This window comes from Diadema antillarum, unplaced genomic scaffold (assembly GCF_040938485.1).
Source record: "Diadema antillarum isolate AM-2024a unplaced genomic scaffold, OU_Dant_1.0 scf00000136, whole genome shotgun sequence".
In the NCBI taxonomy this organism is placed as follows: domain Eukaryota; kingdom Metazoa; phylum Echinodermata; class Echinoidea; order Diadematoida; family Diadematidae; genus Diadema; species Diadema antillarum.
In genome coordinates, this window is record NW_027271025.1 from 2,524,181 (window position 1) to 2,543,069 (window position 18,889).

Below are 18,889 nucleotides of genomic sequence, written 5' to 3' on the forward strand. Positions count from 1 at the left end.
CACAATATCAAACCCATACTGACTTCGTCTCAGGACAGTAACGTAGTTAAACTCTGACTGTTGGCAAAGTCACTGCCACCGCCCCCCCCCCCCCCCACAATAAAAAAACGTGAAAAGACGTAGTGATTTAATATCATTACCTCTACTATTACTTGCAGAAACAAATCTATGCCTTAAAAGAAACAACTTGCATACACACTTAGGCCTATTATACCGCTGCAGTGCAGCAGCTACTTCATATGGTACTCAATTACGACAGTCCCCCTCTAGACTACGAAATATCAAAAAACGATTAACCTTCGACTTTTCATGTTGGACTTGGGTTCTGGGCATAAACCTGTGTTTTTCACATTCTCACCTTACTCTCCGTCTGCTTGGCAGACTTCAGGGAACTGCCTGTGGATGTTCTACGAGCGAGCGCAACTACCACGGCGAAGACGATGACGACCAGAATCACGACGGCACCAGATCCAGCTCCGACGATAATCTTGGCCGTGGTCGTAAGAGGAGAATTCCCACCACCTGTTCCGAAAGAATAAAGTTATACATGATTACTGAATAAGGCAAGCGAATAATTGTCATCTTCCTAAAAACAGAACTAGTTACGGCTACAAAAATTTTATGTTTACGGGTCCTTATCATGCTTTGGAATTCCTTCTACCATTCAATGAAAAAAGCTCAAAGCTCTGATAGCTTCAAGTGTAAGCTATTAAAAAAAAATGTTGTTTTTTTTTTATAAGTATTGATAATCGATTTCACGGTAATTGATGTCTGTATATTTTGTAGAAGTATTTTAATTTCGTATACTCGAATGGTTATTTTCTGCTTTATTCTTATTCCAATGACATATCAATGCACTCGGTAAATATTATGTGAATAAACTTGTAATATATACACTATATATACTGTACATATTTCATTATGTAACATTACATGTATATTTATATCAGGGTTCTTAATTGAGCCCTTGTACATTAATTTTTAAGTTATAATACTTTTCCTTTTCTTTGATATTATAATCTGTATACCGCAGGGGGTCAACATCTTAAAAGAAGCGCCTCTCAGTAGTAACTTCCACATTTGTGATTATATGAAAAAAATCACTATATTTCTTTAGATTTTACTTTGTTTGTATATGATATAATATGGAATATGAAAATATTTCAATTTCATTTTCAAGCAATTGCAATTACGTCATTGACACCCTCAGAAAAAAAGAGGAGGAAGGGAGTCAATGGCTGGATGATGCTCTTGTCGTTTGGGTCGCGGTATTGTTTTCCGTTAACAGCTTCCAAGTGTAGTTGGATCTAACAGACGTCAAACAGACATGTTTGTGTGTGTGTGTGTGTGTGTGTGTGTGTGTACGTATGTGTGTGTGTGTGTGTACGTGTGTGTGCACCTGGAAAGGCTCTTGCTTCTCAGATATTTCAATAGCAATATTTGCATTCGAATAATTTTCGATGTACTTTTTGTATATGTGATGTCGTTTCTGCTACAAACCGTGATGAAGAAAAGACTACTATCAACAGATCAACAAGTTGTTTTTCAAAATATTTCTAGGGAAAAAATGCACAATGAGCTTTAAACATGCAAGCTTCGTTTGCATGAAGGCGAACAAGGAAAGCATTGGGATAATTATGTTACTTGTGGGTGAATGTCGTCATATTTAAGCCTTACCTATTGAGCAGTCGACACCCGTTGGACATTTGCAGATGTAGTCGGTTGGGTCCTCGGTCTCCGGTACGCCGACACACAGCACTCCCTCTCCACACGGGTTTGGCAAACACGCCGACACGTCTAGAATACAGAGGCGAATGTGTTACAAGGGATCGAGAGCAGGTAATGTCACTATTTTGTGATAAGAAATGGTATAGCGTGTACGCACACACTCACAAGCACACGCATATATACACATACACACACACACACACTTTATTTCAGTGATCTTCACCGATTTCATTCATATCATATACAAATAAAAAATTGTTGTAGTTGAAAATTAACACACGCACATAAACACACGTACAAGCATTGCCATATCTACGGATCTAATATTAAAAACTCATATTATGCCATGAAATCACGACACAAAGACCCATGGTATTCACTGGTATTCCAGATAAATCTTATTTGTTCATCCTTCATATACAGCATGAAATACACCCGGAACCAAAATTTGGATTCACACAAAATTCGTGATCTTCAAGGAAGTGTTTTTGCCATAGTACATTTTTCTTTCGGGGGGGGGGGGGGGGGGAGGGGGATTCAGATTTAATTTACATAATCAGATTATAAACAGACAGTTCTGCATCTATTGAATCATTTGTTGATGAGAGCACGATGTGTATGCATTATATAAATCTGTATCTGTTCACAAGGGATACACCACATTTCAGCTCCCAACTCTCTCCTTTTTTCAATGTTGATATACAACTTATGTCAGACAACTTCAGATAAAATGACGTCTCAGCTGCTTGTTTGTATTAATGTAGGCCTACTTATGACGGGAAATACAATACTCAATTGACAGAAGAATATTCAATGCATGCCGCAGTATATTAGAGGCATGGTAATGCCAATGAAATCTTTGGCAAAAATACATAATAGGCCGGGATTTCCATTATACATTAAAAAGAAAACCCGAATGCGGTGTGTCTAATAAGTTTGTAAATATATTAAAGTTAACAGTTATGAAAAATTTTCAAATAACCATAATTTTTGTTCAAACGTAACTCTGCCTCATGTTCAAATTTTCATCTCATGTCATTTACTCATTTTCACTTTCAACAACGAATAATAAAATTTCCAAATCCCAGTATGTGATCATTATTTCTAAGATATTCAGCCAGGAATAACAAAATGTTTTTTTATCATTTTTAACGATTACTCTAAAATTGTAAGGTCATGAAATCATCATCATCGGATCACTCATTTGCATATTCGCACTAATTGTTTGAGAACTATTTAGCAAAATTTAGCGAAAACTTATAGAATTTAACAACTTCCTTGAATTTTCATCCGATTTGATCAAATTTCCACTGTCGTACTCGTAAGATCTTACTCTTTTTTATTAACTAACTTATAACAGGACAAGAATTCCTCTTTAAGGAAATTCGTAGTACACGTACCCAGCTCGCAATGAGGTCCGGAAAATCCATCAGCACAGTAGCACTGGTACCCCTCTCCTAGTGATATGCAGATACCGTTGTTCTCACACGGACTTGCCTCGCACGGAGAAGGGGCAGGGGTTGGCAACGCTAAAAAAAAAGGAAGAAATATATATATATATATATATATATATATATATATATATATATATAATATGTTTCTTGATACCAATAATATATATATATATATATATATATATATATATATATATATATATATATAATATGTTTCTTGATACCAATAAACAACTCTAATAACGATGATGCTAGTATGGTTATGTCTAACCACGTTCAGAGCCATTTAAAGTTACCCATAATTATATAAAAAATGTAATGCCCAGTCAAATTATCATCCCTCTTTGTGACAGCATAAACAATGCCTTTATGTATTTACAACTTGAGCGCATGATGCAAAATGGCCATAGGCACATTTATGTGATCAACCCAGATTGAAATTACAAATCACATGGCTTCTACCAACATATTGTTTAAAAAGTATGCATTACATCTGTTTAATAGGGAAGCACATTGTACCTGAAAAAATTCCTGAGAATTCCACAATTTAAAAAGGTCATTTGCTAACTTACATAGGAAATGTATACAATATGCTTCATATAGCCTGAAGTGCAACTTTTTTCCCATGCTTTTTGACATAAAATGCGTTTTTTTACACCAATAATGATATCTGGTGGCACTGATATGCCATTCATGTTATGAGTAATGAAATTCCCTATCCATTCCCGTTTGAATTATGAAAATCCGTAAAATACTTTTTGAGATATATCCAAAAATGTTAGGGGGGAATTTACTTTTTTTGCTGAGTGTATATACATATATATATGTGTGTGTGTGTGTGTGTGTGTGTGTAGGTACAGGAAATTTGAGGGTTTTGGAATACCAACAGAACAAATTCCTATACCTTTGTACAAGGGATTCCTATTTGTGGAGTAACTATAGGAGTGAATTATAGGGATGTTTTAGTTTTGTTGCATCTTTTTATTAGTTTCATCCGTTATCAGTTGCAATCGCTATTAATCACACAGCATAGACACATAGACAAATTACAAAATAAAAATAAAACAACCGATATAAATACAGTTACGGTAAACCTGTATTAACACTCATAAACAGAATTATATCAGTAACATGTGAGTTAAATAATTTTAGACATAATCTTGAATTACATCTAATGAAGTTCAAAATATCACATAAGTATTCACCAAAACAGAACTCAAAAATATCTATAAATTTTGTGCAAAGAAAGATAGAGGTACGTATAGGCCCCTTACCATCCTGACAGCGAGCTCCAATAAATCCGTGTGGACAGCTGCAATATGCGTAATCGGTGGGGGCCATGCAAGTTCCACCGTTCTCGCAGATCAGTTCATCACAGGGATTTACGAATTCTGGTGGAAATAAGCACGTTTGGTTTCGTTGCCGCACAAATCAGGTTTGTTAATTTTCTTAGCTTTTATGATTGAATAGAGAATCTCTTTCAAACGTCGATTACTATCGATCAGTAATTCGTGATAGGATCATCGACTACTTTATTTACCTTTCGAAAGTGTTTTACAGTATTGTATTGTGCAGAATATCTATATATCACCATCTATAGGCTAAGTGACCTTCTAATCCAGTTTTGTTACAGCCCCGACCTTATAAGTGTCGTGACAAACTATCGCATACTAAATTTTGCTGAAGTGAACAGATCTACAAATCCCAAATTTTTCAACCATTTTAATGGGAATAATAAGTCCATCAATATCAAATCAATTCATTTGATATTCATTGTGATCAAACAATGCAAAGGACCTTTCAGCATCACCAGCAATCATCGTAGAATGGGGACCGGACTTAGATGCAGGGGCATTTACACAAACACGACGTTTGATGATGTTTGAATCAAGTAACTGGTGAGAAAAATTGCATAATCACACTTTGCGACCATCACCTTGATGTGTATAGTATTGTTTCGATGATGTTCGGTTCAACTACCTGGTGAGAAAAATTGTATAATCGCACTTTGCGACCGTCATCTTTTTGTGTATAGTATCTATCATCAGCATGCAAGACTTCAGCGGCATATACAACAGCTTGTGCCTTGACATGTACGGTGACTTTTGCACCTTCTTATTTTACCTCTGGTTTCTTACCTTCACATCTTGAACCGTGATAATTCGGCAGACATTGACATTCGAAGTCTCCGTACATGTCGTTCTCGCACCATCCTCCATTAAGACACGGTTGTGACAGGCAGGGATTTGCTGAAAAAAATATAGGCAAACAGGATGAAAAATAAAACACTTGTGAGTTATTTGGGCAAGGGGTGGGACTAAGAACGCAACAGAAGCATAATTTTTCTCTTATTGTGAAGTCGAAATACTCATCTCAAATTTTCACGTAAAGTTATGAAGTGGAAGTAATAAATCCACGTCTAAATCTCTCTCTGTAAGTAGATTTGAATTATTTCCATTTCCCATTAGTATAAAAATACCAAATTTATTTGTTTGGCCAACCAAAATTGAATTAATTTGATGAGTATGTCGTGTATGTGGTGACCCAAACAGGCCACCAAAAAGTTCCGTTAGTTTCGACTCTTGATTTCATACAAACAACATAATTATGTATGTTTGTCTGCCTTTGTTTATTCGTATGAATTACTTACCATCTTGGCAGTGATCTCCCGTGTATCCATGAACACAGATGCAATGTGGTTGGTCGACAGCGGAGAAACAAGTACCACCATTCTCGCAGATCATACCATCACAAGGATTTTCGAATTCTGATGGGGGAAAAAGCACGCTGATGATTTTATTACCGCACTAATTTGGTTTGTTCTTTTTTTTTCTGCTTTATGATTCAACAGATTAAGAGAAAAGAATAGAAAAGTAAAAAACTTTTGTGATCACAAAAGTCAGTTCACTGTATTGTTCAAAAGATTGCCTGAACCGATTATCCACTATTCTCGATCGATAACCAAAAATGAGGGAAAGTCCAACTACAGTACCTTGACTTCATCTACATGTTAAAGGTAAAGCCTGAAAATTGAGAACGTTTTATTAATATTCACATCAATCTGCAAACATGGCAGACAAGCATATAGACAAGATCATTTAATGGTGTAACCATGAGACTGAAAGGTTCGAATTCGCAAAGGTGGTTCAATCTTTGTCCATGGTTTGGTTTAAACCATGGACAAAGATTGTACCACCTTCGTGAATTCGGGCCAAAGGGTTTGATGAAAGAGGCAAATATTGTTAAACGTCCGTAATACACGGCTCTTGAAAGTGAACTATAAAATTAAAATTGGTATCTTGCGGTTTAAGCTATACTATTGAAGTCATGATACGTCTGTATGTGATCGTACTACTGATGCTTTCTCTTGCAAAAACGAACCATGCCTGTAACTAACTTCGGAGGTGCTCTGAGATATTTTTCTTACAGAGCATTACTATTGTATTAATTATGAATCACATTTATTTGTGCAATACAACAAGGTTTCACCTCGTGTGAACTCCCATATTTACAACACAACTTGTGTGCATCTATACTTTGTTTGAGTAGTAGATTCTGATTGGCACAGAAGACATGGACTGCCTATGATTCAGTACCATTGAATTTTCTCTCCAGTGTTTGTATCTGGATTCTCACCTTCACATCTAAGGCCGTGATAGTTCGGTAGACAGTGGCATTCTAGGCCGGAGTACACGTCATACTGGCAGAATCCGCCGTTGTGACACGGTTGTGACAGGCAGGGATCAGTTATAACTGGTAGCACACAAAATAACAAGTGAAATATGTTGATTTTTTTTTAACGGCAATGTTTACACCATTTTCCCGTCGGCCACGGCAGTCCCGTTTCAGCCACCGTGGACAAAACGGGATGAACTCGAGACAATTGTGGGCGGACACGATGCAATGGGCCAACGTGAAAGGCCGTTATCGCGGATTAGATGGCTTATCCATGTTATCAGATTACTGTTAAAAGAAAATTAAATACATCGCCTTATCCTATTCACTTACATTTATTTTAGGGAGTAACAAATGTAAGTTATACTTATCTCTCTCTCTCTCCGACTCCCTCCCCCACCCGCCCCTGTGTTTGTGTTCATCCATTTCGTAGTAAACATACGTAAGTATGATTGCGAAATTGTCTGTCTGTCTGTGTGTCTGTCTGTATTGGTACGAGTTACTTACCGTCTTGGCAGTGATCTCCCGTGTATCCATGAGCACAGCTACAGTATGGGTAATCGGCGGTGGCCAGACAGGATCCACCATTCTCGCAGATAAAACCGTCGCAAGGATTAGATACCTGATCTGATGGAAATAAAGAGAAAAAACTTGTGAAAACTGAAATAGATACGAAATCGTGAAACTTCATCTGTGTCAGTTCGTACGACTGATTAAACGGTGACGATCAGTTAGCACCATATGGGATGAACCTTGAAAGAGATTTTGAAAATTGAAATAGAATATAAAAAATCGAATTTATTTCGTTTCACTGTATTTTTTTTCATTTCATTTCCAACAAAAGAATAATTACAGCATATTTATACAAAATCAATACAATTCAATTTATCAAATAAAGAAGAAAATATTGTGTAAGGAAATACAATCATATACTGTGACTTCACTGTATCAAAGAAAAGTTGTTGGTAATGAAGGGGTTCGCTGAAAAGCTTCCTTGTAATTTGCAGTCTCCTCAAGAACAATATCTAATTCTTAAACTAGCAAAACTAAAGCAAAGTGCTTAAAAACAAGGAGAGAAAAGTAAAAACAAAGAAAACTTAACAGAATATATATGTATATATTATGTATAAATAAACATATATATAACATTCAGAGAGTATGGTCTATTTTCGAACAACGGATCAAATTTTCACCATGCGAAATCGTTCACACTATTGTACCAATCCTACTCGTACAACGGGAGATTTCAAGTTCGGTGCTATCTCAGCAATAGCGCCGGCGATAAAACCTAACTTGAAATCACGTCGGTGTTGGGAGTTGACCTCAAAATTATGACGTATTTCCGATTGCTGGTGCTAGGCTCGGTGTTGAATGTCGTCTGCTGAACCGAGCTCCGCCGTTTGTGTTTGCGATTTACATGCTTTTTCCTAGGGATTATCATTTTCGTCATTCAACGTTCGGTGCTGGTGTTAGCGTTGCCGTGCGTGACCACATTCACTTCCATAATAGATGCACGTTTTGCGTGCAAAGTCTATGCTAATGCAATGGTCGCCCAAGTATAAATGTACACGAACACTCTCGACATGGCTATAAATCTGAGCCTGGGAGCAAAATTAAGATAATTGGGTCCTGATGAACGGATGAAATTTGTGGCATTTTAATGTGTTTTCCTTTTTATGTGTTTAAAACTGAGCAGTCATGGCTACATCTTTTTATATTTGACTTTAACTATGCGCCATCAGTTTTTTCGTAGCACAATTCCCGCGGACTTTGCGGTGGAGCGATGCTAGCACCTCGTGCTGGTGATCGATAATTTTGATCGGTATCGCCTCGCTAATCTGACCGTCGGTGTTAGAGCTCGATTTAAGGCCGTCATTTGGGGGCTAGCACTAGCACTAGCACTCACTAGCACTATCACTAGCACTATCACTAGCACTAGCACTAGCACTAGCACCAAACTTGAAATCACCCAATGTCGAATAAAGATTTTGTGATGACCCCTGAAGACTTTGGCTGCAGAGGTACCATTATAGATACTACATTAACTCTCCCACTTATGTTTTTCACTGGTTTCTTACCTTGACATGTCGGACCGTAAAAGTTCGGCAGACAATGACATGAGAAGCCCAGGTAGATGACATTTTCGCACACTCCGCCGTTAAGACACGGTTGTGACAGGCAGGGATCAGTAACATCTGGTGGCACACAAAGTAAGAAGTGAAATATGCGTTTCTCACAGTGAGGACGGTGATGGCCTCACAGTACAAACATCAGGATTCTGCTCGGACACTATTGTAAAACGGCAACAACAAATCTGAAGTATATGTGCATAACTCATTACATAAATGAGTTCATCTGTTTATCGATTTGATGTGTGCACACATCTCTGTACATCGCATACTATAAAAGCAGTGTATAGCTATTATTCGTATTAAAGGCATTATTTACCATTTGCAGATGAAACAAAAACCCAGCTTTAGTGCTTCAAAATAGTTCTAGAATATGAGTTAGGGATAAAAACAATCAATGTAAAAATTTAAATCAGTTTATTCAATGTTAAATTGTTAAATACACAAAATGTGAACAATAGTTATGATAAAAATGTTTCTAGACTAAACCGTCTACAGTAATGGTTTATTGAGATAAATAGTGATATCTCCTTACATTTTAGGCTTTATTGCAAACATTTATATGGTATGTTTTGTGATACAACTGACCTACACATCTGCATCAAATGTGATATTTCGGACATTTTTTAATCACTGCTCCCAATGGTAAACAATACTTTTAATGTTTCAGTGTATATGCAATATTATGACATATCATCAAATCCATTCTATATCATGAAATTTTATTTAAAGTTCAGTCTGTATACACTGGATTTTTAACATATCTGTTGCTATTCACTGATCTATAGACGTAGGTTACAAAAAATTTTTTTGGGGGGGGATTTCATAATGAATGGAAAAGAGAATAAATTTACGTAAATATCATAAAATCATGGCATTTTCTGTCATTCTATCTGTTTGTCTATGTGTGTTCATTCGTACCAGTTATACTTACCATATTGGCAGTGTTCTCCTGTGTATCCATGAGGACAGATGCAATATGGGTAATCGGCTGTGGCCAAACAGGATCCGCCATTCTCGCAGATTAAACCGTCACAAGGATTAGATACGTGCTCTGATGAAAAAAAAAAACAACAGCAACAATCAAACCCCGAATGACACAGTGTGCTGTACTTCTTGGCTGCTGTCAACTTCTGAGCATATTATGCTCTTAAAACTGACTAAACTTAAACAAGTTCCATCACATTATGGGATGAATGTCAAGAGCATAGAATAAGGTCAAGAGTTAGGGCAAGAGTATAGACCCTACTTTAACAATTATTAATGTTTAGAATTGACAATAAGTTTGCAACCACATATATTCTCAAAAGCAGATTATGATAGTATATTATTTTGAAGTGATTTTTTAAACATCCCGAAGTTACAATATCTATATCCACTTGTTTCATGGACCTATTGCACATCTCCTGAATTTAGCTTTAAAAAGGACCGGTGCACACTATCTCTATAGTCAGTATGTAATACCACTGCGAAGCATTCTCAGATAGTGAAAGATGACGTCACCAAGCATGTATACTTCATTCCGAAGGAGCAGACTCGTCATCAAACTAGTATTTCCTGTTATCTTCGCCCGAAGAAACGATCGTTGTTATTTTCAGGTCTTGGCTCGGACCATTGTTCCGATCATTGCTCCGAGGTGTTGTATAAAACATTTATAGAGAATGATCCCCTTACGCGTAACAGAACATTTTTTTTTTTTTTTCGCCAAGCGAAATGGTGCTCACAAGACAGTTGCAAGAGTAACAATCTAATTGTTGTCATGAACATGAGAAAAAATCTCCACTGACTTTTCCACCTGGTATGACTGTGTCTGTCTCTGGTTTCTTACCTTCACATCTCAGACCGTGATAGCCTGGCAGACAATGACATTGTAATCCGGTGTACACGTCATACACGCAGAATCCCCCATTGAGACACGGTTGTGACATGCATGGATCAGTTATGACTGGTGGTAAACAAAGTAGAAAGTGAAATATGCGTTTCTCATCGTAAGGGCATTTTAAAAACAACAAATTAAACATGACAAACAGACTTCTGCTCGGACAACTGTGAAACGGAAGTTACAAAATGATATCTTAATCTATACAAAATTTTGTCTATCCAGAATATTGATATGAATTGATGTACAGTATCTATGGGTTTATTCATTTTATGTATATGAATATTAATGTGCAATATAATATATCTATCATCACTACTTTAGCCAGTGTTGATATGCATTATACAAATGAGTTCAGCTTAAATGTATGGTCATAAAAATTTATTTTCTGTTGGTTTATCTGTCTGTCTGTCTGTCTGTCTTTCTGTTTGCTGTCTGTTTTACGAGTTACTTACCATCTTGACAATGCTCTCCGTGAATCCATGGGCACAGATGCAGTATGGGTAATCGGCGGGGGCCGAACAAGTTCCACCATTCTCGCAGATCAAACCGTAACAAGGATCATGTATGAACGCTGATGGAAATAAACCCAAACACATTAGTCAGGGGTATTGATGGACTATTTCATTCAAACATCTGATTATTGTCAGCCGATGATGTAACCGTTGCAGTTTTAGAGGCCTTTGGCTAGGAAAATCGTGTAAATATCAAAATATTAGCTTTAAGCACTGGCGGATTTAGAGGTGGGCAAAACCGGCCCATGCCAACCCTCCTTTTAAAGCAATTTTTAAAAATTCTTCTTTGTTATGTCATTTTTAAAATTGTGCCCCCCTTGAGAAAAAAAAAAATCTTCCATACGTCCCTCTTTCACCGCTAGTTGTTACTAACGTGACACCTGACGTAGGTAGCGCGACCGGCGGAAAATAGTTTTAACCCCCGCCCGCACCGCTCCCCCCCCCCCCCTTCTTAATTTCCAAAGCGAAAAAATATAGCTACAAACGGCAGTTTTTGGACTGTAAAATGTCAAAATTTTCAAGCTCGCTATGCCATTCTCCTGATGTTGCTACCAGTAATTGCAAGCAGGTGGGCCTGGGCCACCCCCCCCCCCCCTTAATTTCTAAAGCGAAAAAAAAAACATATATAGCTACAAACGGCAGTTTTTGGACTGTAGAATGTCAAAATTTTCAAGCTCGCTCGCTTCGCTCGCTCGCATTGAATAGTTATGCCATTCTCCTAATGTTGCTGCCAGTAATTGCCAGCAGTTGCGCCCGGTGCGCCCCCCCCCTTAATTTCCAAAGCGAAAGATATAGCTACAAACGGCAGTTTTGGGACTGTAAAATGTCAAATTTTCAAGCTCGCTCGCATTTTATTGTTATGCAATTCTCCTGATGTTGCTGACAGTAATTTGCCGTTTCACACCGTCATTCCATAATCCATGTAAGGAAAACTTACAATGTTGTTCAATGACTGCGTTGTTGAATGTATCACACTCCGTAATGTATGGTAGTCCCATTAAGTTTGCAGAGACTGACAGCGTACGCACACACGCACAAGCATACACACCCTCAAGATTACTTTTCCACAAGGTGCCCCCCCCCCAAATGTCTCGACCCACGGTACGCCACTGTACATATGATATATATATGTGTGTGTGTGTGTGTGTGTGCGTGTGTGCGTGTGTGTGTGTGTGTGTGTGTGTGTGTGTGTATTGTGTAACATAAATGGTCTATCGTGAGCCTCCTCCAATATTTGCCCCCCCCCCAATCCAAAACTGCTTCCGGCGCGCCTGATATGAGTTGAACACCTGGAGTTGAACGCTGTCATTGCACTTTATTCACATTCTGAACAAATTTCCCTTTCACAGTGCTCTGACCAAAACGTGTGATTTCTGACTACGGTGGGCCATTGATAGATTCTCTATTGACTTTTCCCGTGTTTGTGGCTGGTTTCTCTTCCCTCACATAACGAACTGTGAAAGTTCAGCAGACATTCTAAGTTCGTTTACACGCCATTTCAGCAAACTCAACAATTTTTATAAACCACGGTGTGACAGGCAGGGATCAATTGAAACTGGGGTCGCTCAAAGCTACGATTAAAATTTTGTGCGCTCTTGTTTCATCTAGAGCAAGGATTAACACCACAACGCAAGATCGACTTATTTCACGTAAATCCAAGTTAATCCAAAGCCTTGTTATTTCAAGTAAATCTGTAAATACGGGAGCTACAAATATATATTTGAATATACACGCATCTAGATATCTTTCTTTCCTTTCTTCGTACCTTCGCACCTCGCACCATGGAAACTGGGTAGACAGTCACACGCGAATCCTCCGTCAGTTGCATTCCTACACGTTCCTCCATTAAGACACGGTTGGGAGAAACAGGGATCGCCTGGAACAGATGGGTGGCATGCAGGGTTGAAATGTTAGAGGTACTTGAATATTTGAATGCTGTAAGTGTGGGGGTTATTCCCCTATTTCGGAAATCTCCAGAGGAATGGCAATTGGTTATACTCTTATTCACTGAACTTATTTATTGTTGGACAGACTTGATGATAATCAAAAAAGAAAATTATAATTTAAGGGGGAAGACTTCTCATGCAACCCTTGGTGTTCCAAATGATGCACATGCCTTTACATGCAATCCCTTGTAGTTATACACAAACTTACATATTGTGTTATCAGCTAAATGTGCACAGTTTAAGCACATAATCTTATTAACACGTATGTTTAAAAATATTTGTATATGTATCATGTAATAATAATAAGTTGCAGTCTAACATCATTATGATAAATACAAAAAGATGGCTTTTTTGTGTCTTTAATGTTCAGCTCCATTTCATACCTGGATGTTCACACGATGTCCCAGAGTATCCAACAGGACACTGACAGTACCAGCCGCCGGAGCTTTTGTTCCAACAGGTACCTCCATTAAGGCAGGGATGGGAGTCACAATTACTTGGCTGGGTACCTGCGATAAATAAGATTCCATCGTGCGTTATGTTGGAAGAGTTGTTTTGGGTATTTGTCTGTGAACTATACAAGATAATGAGACAAGAGAGGAACAACACTTTTCACTTCTCAGTATTCTAGGCTGATGAGTTGAAATTTGTTTGTTTTCATTCTTCATCTGAGAAGAATCAAAATGGCTGGATAGCCCATATTCAGCTGCACCAACTGGACTAACATGGGGTCCATTTGGGTGTGAGGCGGGTCCACTGCATCAACTGATGTACCCTGTTCTTCATGATGGAGAAAGAAGCGGGATCTTTTACCTACATGAGTTGCTACTCTCTCACACACAGGAGATTCATTTATGTCCTCTCCGAGGTCAGAGTATTTTGCCTCTTATACTAGATCGGACGGTATGGGTCACACAAACGTTATGATTACACGCAACGTTGCTGAGCTATGACTCTGGAATTAAGTCCAACATCATGCAATAAACGTGACACAATTCCCTTTTTTCTATCATTAAAGTTCAATACGCATTATGAAAATATGATATATATTTACTTGAATGTTCACATGATGTCCCGTAGTATCCAGAAAGACATTGACAATACCAGTTGCCGTAGCTGCCGCTCCAACAGGTGCCTCCGTTAAGACAAGGGTTGGGGTCACAGCTACTTGGATGGGTGCCTGTCGATGAATAAGGTTTCATTATTAATGTGTGATGTTGGAGGAGTGGTGAAGAGCCTCCTTTTTAAACTACAACGTGATACACTGCGAAACAACAAGGCGAACAATACGATTTGTTTCTCAGTGTACAAACCGTTTTTGACATTTTTTGACCAGGTAATTAAAAAAGATGACATTCGTTGGTATCTTCTGATTAACTTGCTTCAGTGAATGTGCAAAATTCTTAACCTACTGTACTTTATGTGCAAATATGATAAGTTTATACTTTTTGTCCATATGTTGCTCGACGAGTGTTAACGCTGTGGCGGATTTTTTTAAGGAAATTTCATTTGGTTATCTCTGCCTCCTGAAAATACTTCCATATCTTATGGTTTTTGTTTGCCAGCATTCCGTTGGTCTTAGTGTCATTCATTTTAAAACATTGATTATTTCGTAATTTCGAAAATGCTTGTATCACATGAAGAACTCACGTAAGGAAATTTTTACCCTAACACCTGAGAAAAAAAAATATCGCAAGGAAGCCCCCTGTTATTGTCTGTCATAAATCTGAATATTCCACTGTTGTACGACCCCTTATATCTTTTCGTTCTCTTCCAAAACTTTTCAACCTGTCAACATACCATAATCATTTTCACCTCCAGAATATTAGAACGGATTTCTGTGGGTATGGGTTTATTGAAAATAGTCCCACCCAGCTCTGACGGAAAACACAGCAATAAAGTTGCAATATGAATTATCCGATACCTTCACACATGTGACCGTAGAAGTTTGGTGGACACTCGCACGTGAAGCCTCCATACATATCATTCGTACACGATCCCCCATTCAGACACGGTTGTGATAGGCAATAATCTGTTGGTCCGGATGGCACTATTGTATGAAGGGAAAGTTTACTAGTTTCTCTAGTTTCTTGAAACATGCATTAAAAGAATCCAAACTCAAGGCGGATATACTTTTCACTTTCGTAACATAACATCAAAGAGCACAAATATTTACAAAGCCCACTCAAAATCACCAGTTAAAGAAGCGCAATGATCATGGATGCTCAAATGGAACATATAGATTATTACAATAAGTAAACATCACATTTGATGGGAACCAAAATACATGCCAAAGTGCACTACCGTTATAACGAACATGATTATAACGAAATTCTCATTACAAAAAAAAATAAAATCCATGTCTGATATATGTAATCTAGATATCTTTTTACACTCTAATGTTCGGCTATAAAGAAATCATTTCAATATAACAAAGGACTTCGTTAAAACGGGAGTGCACTGTAATCTCGTGAGTTCACATGTTATATCGGTGTCTTGTTTAATAAACGTGACTAAGTAATAGTGTAATGCTGCCTTCTTGAGAATTAAGTAATCAATGCTCTATAAGCCGGCATCATATACATGATAAAATTAGTTGGCGAAGGTACAATCATTGTCTCAGTATAATACCTTTTGCTTTGCTTGTTTTATTAAAAATAGTTGATGAAAAAAAAAAAAACCTGAATGAAAACGAGAAGCTTGAGTTTCAATCTAATACCTTCACAGAACAGACCAGAAAAGTTTGGTAGACAATTGCACACGAAGCCTCCATACACGCCAAATGTAGCATTCCGACACGATCCTCCATTCAGACACGGTAGTGAAAAGCAGGGATCTACTGATGCTGGTGGTAATGAAATGTTGGTAAAAACGGGAATGACGTTAGTTTCTTAGGCCTACTGAAGAAGCCATTACCAGAATCCCAAATGCCAGACCCAAAACTAAGATCAACTATGATTTCAAATAGACAATTGAAAATTTTACACCTGCGACGCACCTACACATCTATATTACTACATTTTAACTTTTCAGTGCCCGCTGTTACAATTTTTTTTAATATCTGAACTGTTCATCCCCCGCCATTGTATGGATATTTTCAATGAAGGCATTATTTATCATTTGCAAATAAACCAAAACCCAGCTTTAAAGCTTCAAAATGGTTCTAAAATATGAGTTGGAAAAAAGCAATGTAAAATCTTCAATCAGTATAATCAAGGTTAAGTATTGTTAAGTATACAAAATATCAACAATATGATAGTTATGATAAAATTGTTTCCAGACTAAACCGTCTTTACCATGTTTACACTTATGGTTTAGAAAGAAAATTAGAGATATTTTCCTTACATTTTAGGCTTTATTGCAAATTTTTTAAATGGTAAAATGTTTTGTGACACAGCTGACCCTAATATATGCATCAAAAGTGACGACTCAAACACTCTACACGAGCAAATCACTGCTCCCGATGGGAAACTATACCTTTATAAATGTCAAGGATGGCTTTTTGGAGGGTAGGAATCTCGATCATTTCGAAACCATTCCCAAGACTGATGTGATGGGAATCGACAGAGTATTTGTCATTTTTACCTTCACACAGCAGTCCGTAAAAGTTCGGTTGACAATCACATGTGAATCCTCCGTGCGGGTTATGCCTGCACGATCCCCCATACAAACACGGGTTTGAAGCGCAGGGATCCATAAATCCTGGTGGCACACGTATAAAAAACATGAAATCTTGCACATTTTGTGAGGCAGCTCGTGATGGAACAAAATGACAAAAACTGCACTCATACAGAATCGTCTGATAGACTGATGTATTTAATGAGAATATAGCTTACACATTTACAAGAGGAACCATTATTCATTTCGTTAATGATCATATCAATAAGAATATACATTTAGCCTAACGTTACATGAACAAATGTGAGGTATTTTCGTATTTACAAATCGGCTAAATTCATACTGTTACACGGTGAGTACCTATACCTTTGTCTTTTGTTTAATTGATTTACTGTTCCACTTTAAAACATATCAAACTCCCCTTTTAAAAATAACAAATTTTTTCAGCTCAAATGTGGCATATAATAGTACTGTGATGTCACGATGAGTACACAAGCACAATGTATATGATATGATGACTTGATGATTGTGCGCATGCTCCTCAGGCGGTTGGTTGATGCCATGGACAGTCCTGTCTGAGATGTCGTTATTTATTGGCGAGTGGACGCGAGTGGACGTGCATCTGCACACCTCTTCAAAATCTGGATTGAATTGCTGTTTTTTATTAACGTCACACTCTGTCATGTGGATAAGAATCCAGCAATAGCACCTCTCTATGTTTTAACAAGTCAGTGTTTGTTTCAAAGATGAGGAGACGGGCTCAAACGAGAAATGAGAGGAAGGACTCTGAAGCCAGGGATACCTCCCCAAAGAAGGAGCCTGAGGTACGGAGCCAGGAGCTACACGAACCGGGAGCAGACCGGCAAGCCTCCTTCGGGAGTCCTCCCCTTACTCCAGCTGGTCAACCAACCGAGGACCAGTTGAATGACTCGCATCTCATCAATAGCATCCGAACACATGTGAACAATGCGATCAATGAGGAGACTCATTCCAGGCTCGTTCAAGCTATTGTTGATGCTGTGAAAGAGGAGGTGACTCAACGAGTTTACGAGGCCATTCAGCTGGACATTCATGAGCAGAAGGAAAAAATCGCAACGCTCGAATCATCTGTTCAAGATCTCACACGACAGCTGAAGGAAATGCATCGTCTGTGCGAGGACCAAGAGCAATACACGCGAAGACAATGTCTTCGTTTTCATGGAATCCTGGAGGAACAAAACGAAAATACCGATCAACTGGTCATCGACACCGCTCGCCGCCATCTTGGAATTACTCTTGACCCTGGGCACATTGACCGTAGTCACCGTGTCACTCCGAGGTACTGGAACCGTGAATCAAAGAATCCGCGACCAATCATCATCAAATTCTGCAGGTACAACACATGACATGAAATCTACTCTGCCAGATCCAAACTCAAGGGAACGGATATCTTCATTCACGAGGATCTCACTACCAAGAGACAAGCGATTGTCAACAAGCTTCGTTCTCATGCGAAAGTCAAGAAAGTCTGGACGCTTGACGGAAGGATCACTGCTCTCAATGCAGATGGCAAAAAGGTCTCCATCTTCAGCCTCGCGGACATTGACTCTAAGCTGTAAGCTAAATACGTTTTTTTTTTTCTTTTACTGTTTAATCTCATAGCACACGAAGCGCATTATGACTTTGAAATATCCTTGTTTTTTCTGTGCTAAATCTGTGAAAAGTAATCAAAATGCCATAAAATGTGTTATTTGTAATATCTGGACACATCTTTCATGTTCCTCTTTAGATTTTGATTTTTTTCATTCCTCCAAAGATTGGATTTGTAATCAGTGTATCTTTCTCGAGCTGCCATTCAATATATCACACCATGAAACTCGAGATGCTAATATAAGTCTCTCTTCAGTCGAATCTATGATAAATAAAAGTAATTTCTCTGCTGACCAACAATCGTTACAATTCAGTC

At 38.1% G+C, this 18,889-nt stretch overlaps 1 protein-coding gene and 1 long non-coding RNA gene across 2 annotated transcripts; both read right to left on the reverse strand.

The window, feature by feature from the left end:
- Positions 1-346: 346 nt before the first annotated feature.
- LOC139721016 (uncharacterized) lies at positions 347-6,903 on the reverse strand. The gene is made up of 7 exons (XM_071632346.1): positions 6,819-6,903; positions 5,833-5,949; positions 5,321-5,431; positions 4,457-4,573; positions 3,129-3,257; positions 1,678-1,797; positions 347-522 (listed from the first exon to the last, which is right to left on the reverse strand). Exons 2-7 carry the CDS (start codon positions 5,924-5,926, stop codon positions 347-349), a joined length of 747 nt encoding a protein of 248 aa, XP_071488447.1. The 5' UTR covers positions 5,927-5,949; positions 6,819-6,903.
- An 8,423-nt stretch (positions 6,904-15,326) lies between these two features.
- LOC139720990 (uncharacterized) lies at positions 15,327-17,020 on the reverse strand. The gene is made up of 3 exons (XR_011710199.1): positions 16,912-17,020; positions 16,046-16,171; positions 15,327-15,376 (listed from the first exon to the last, which is right to left on the reverse strand). It is a non-coding gene; the product is annotated as an uncharacterized lncRNA (long non-coding RNA).
- Positions 17,021-18,889: the final 1,869 nt, after the last annotated feature.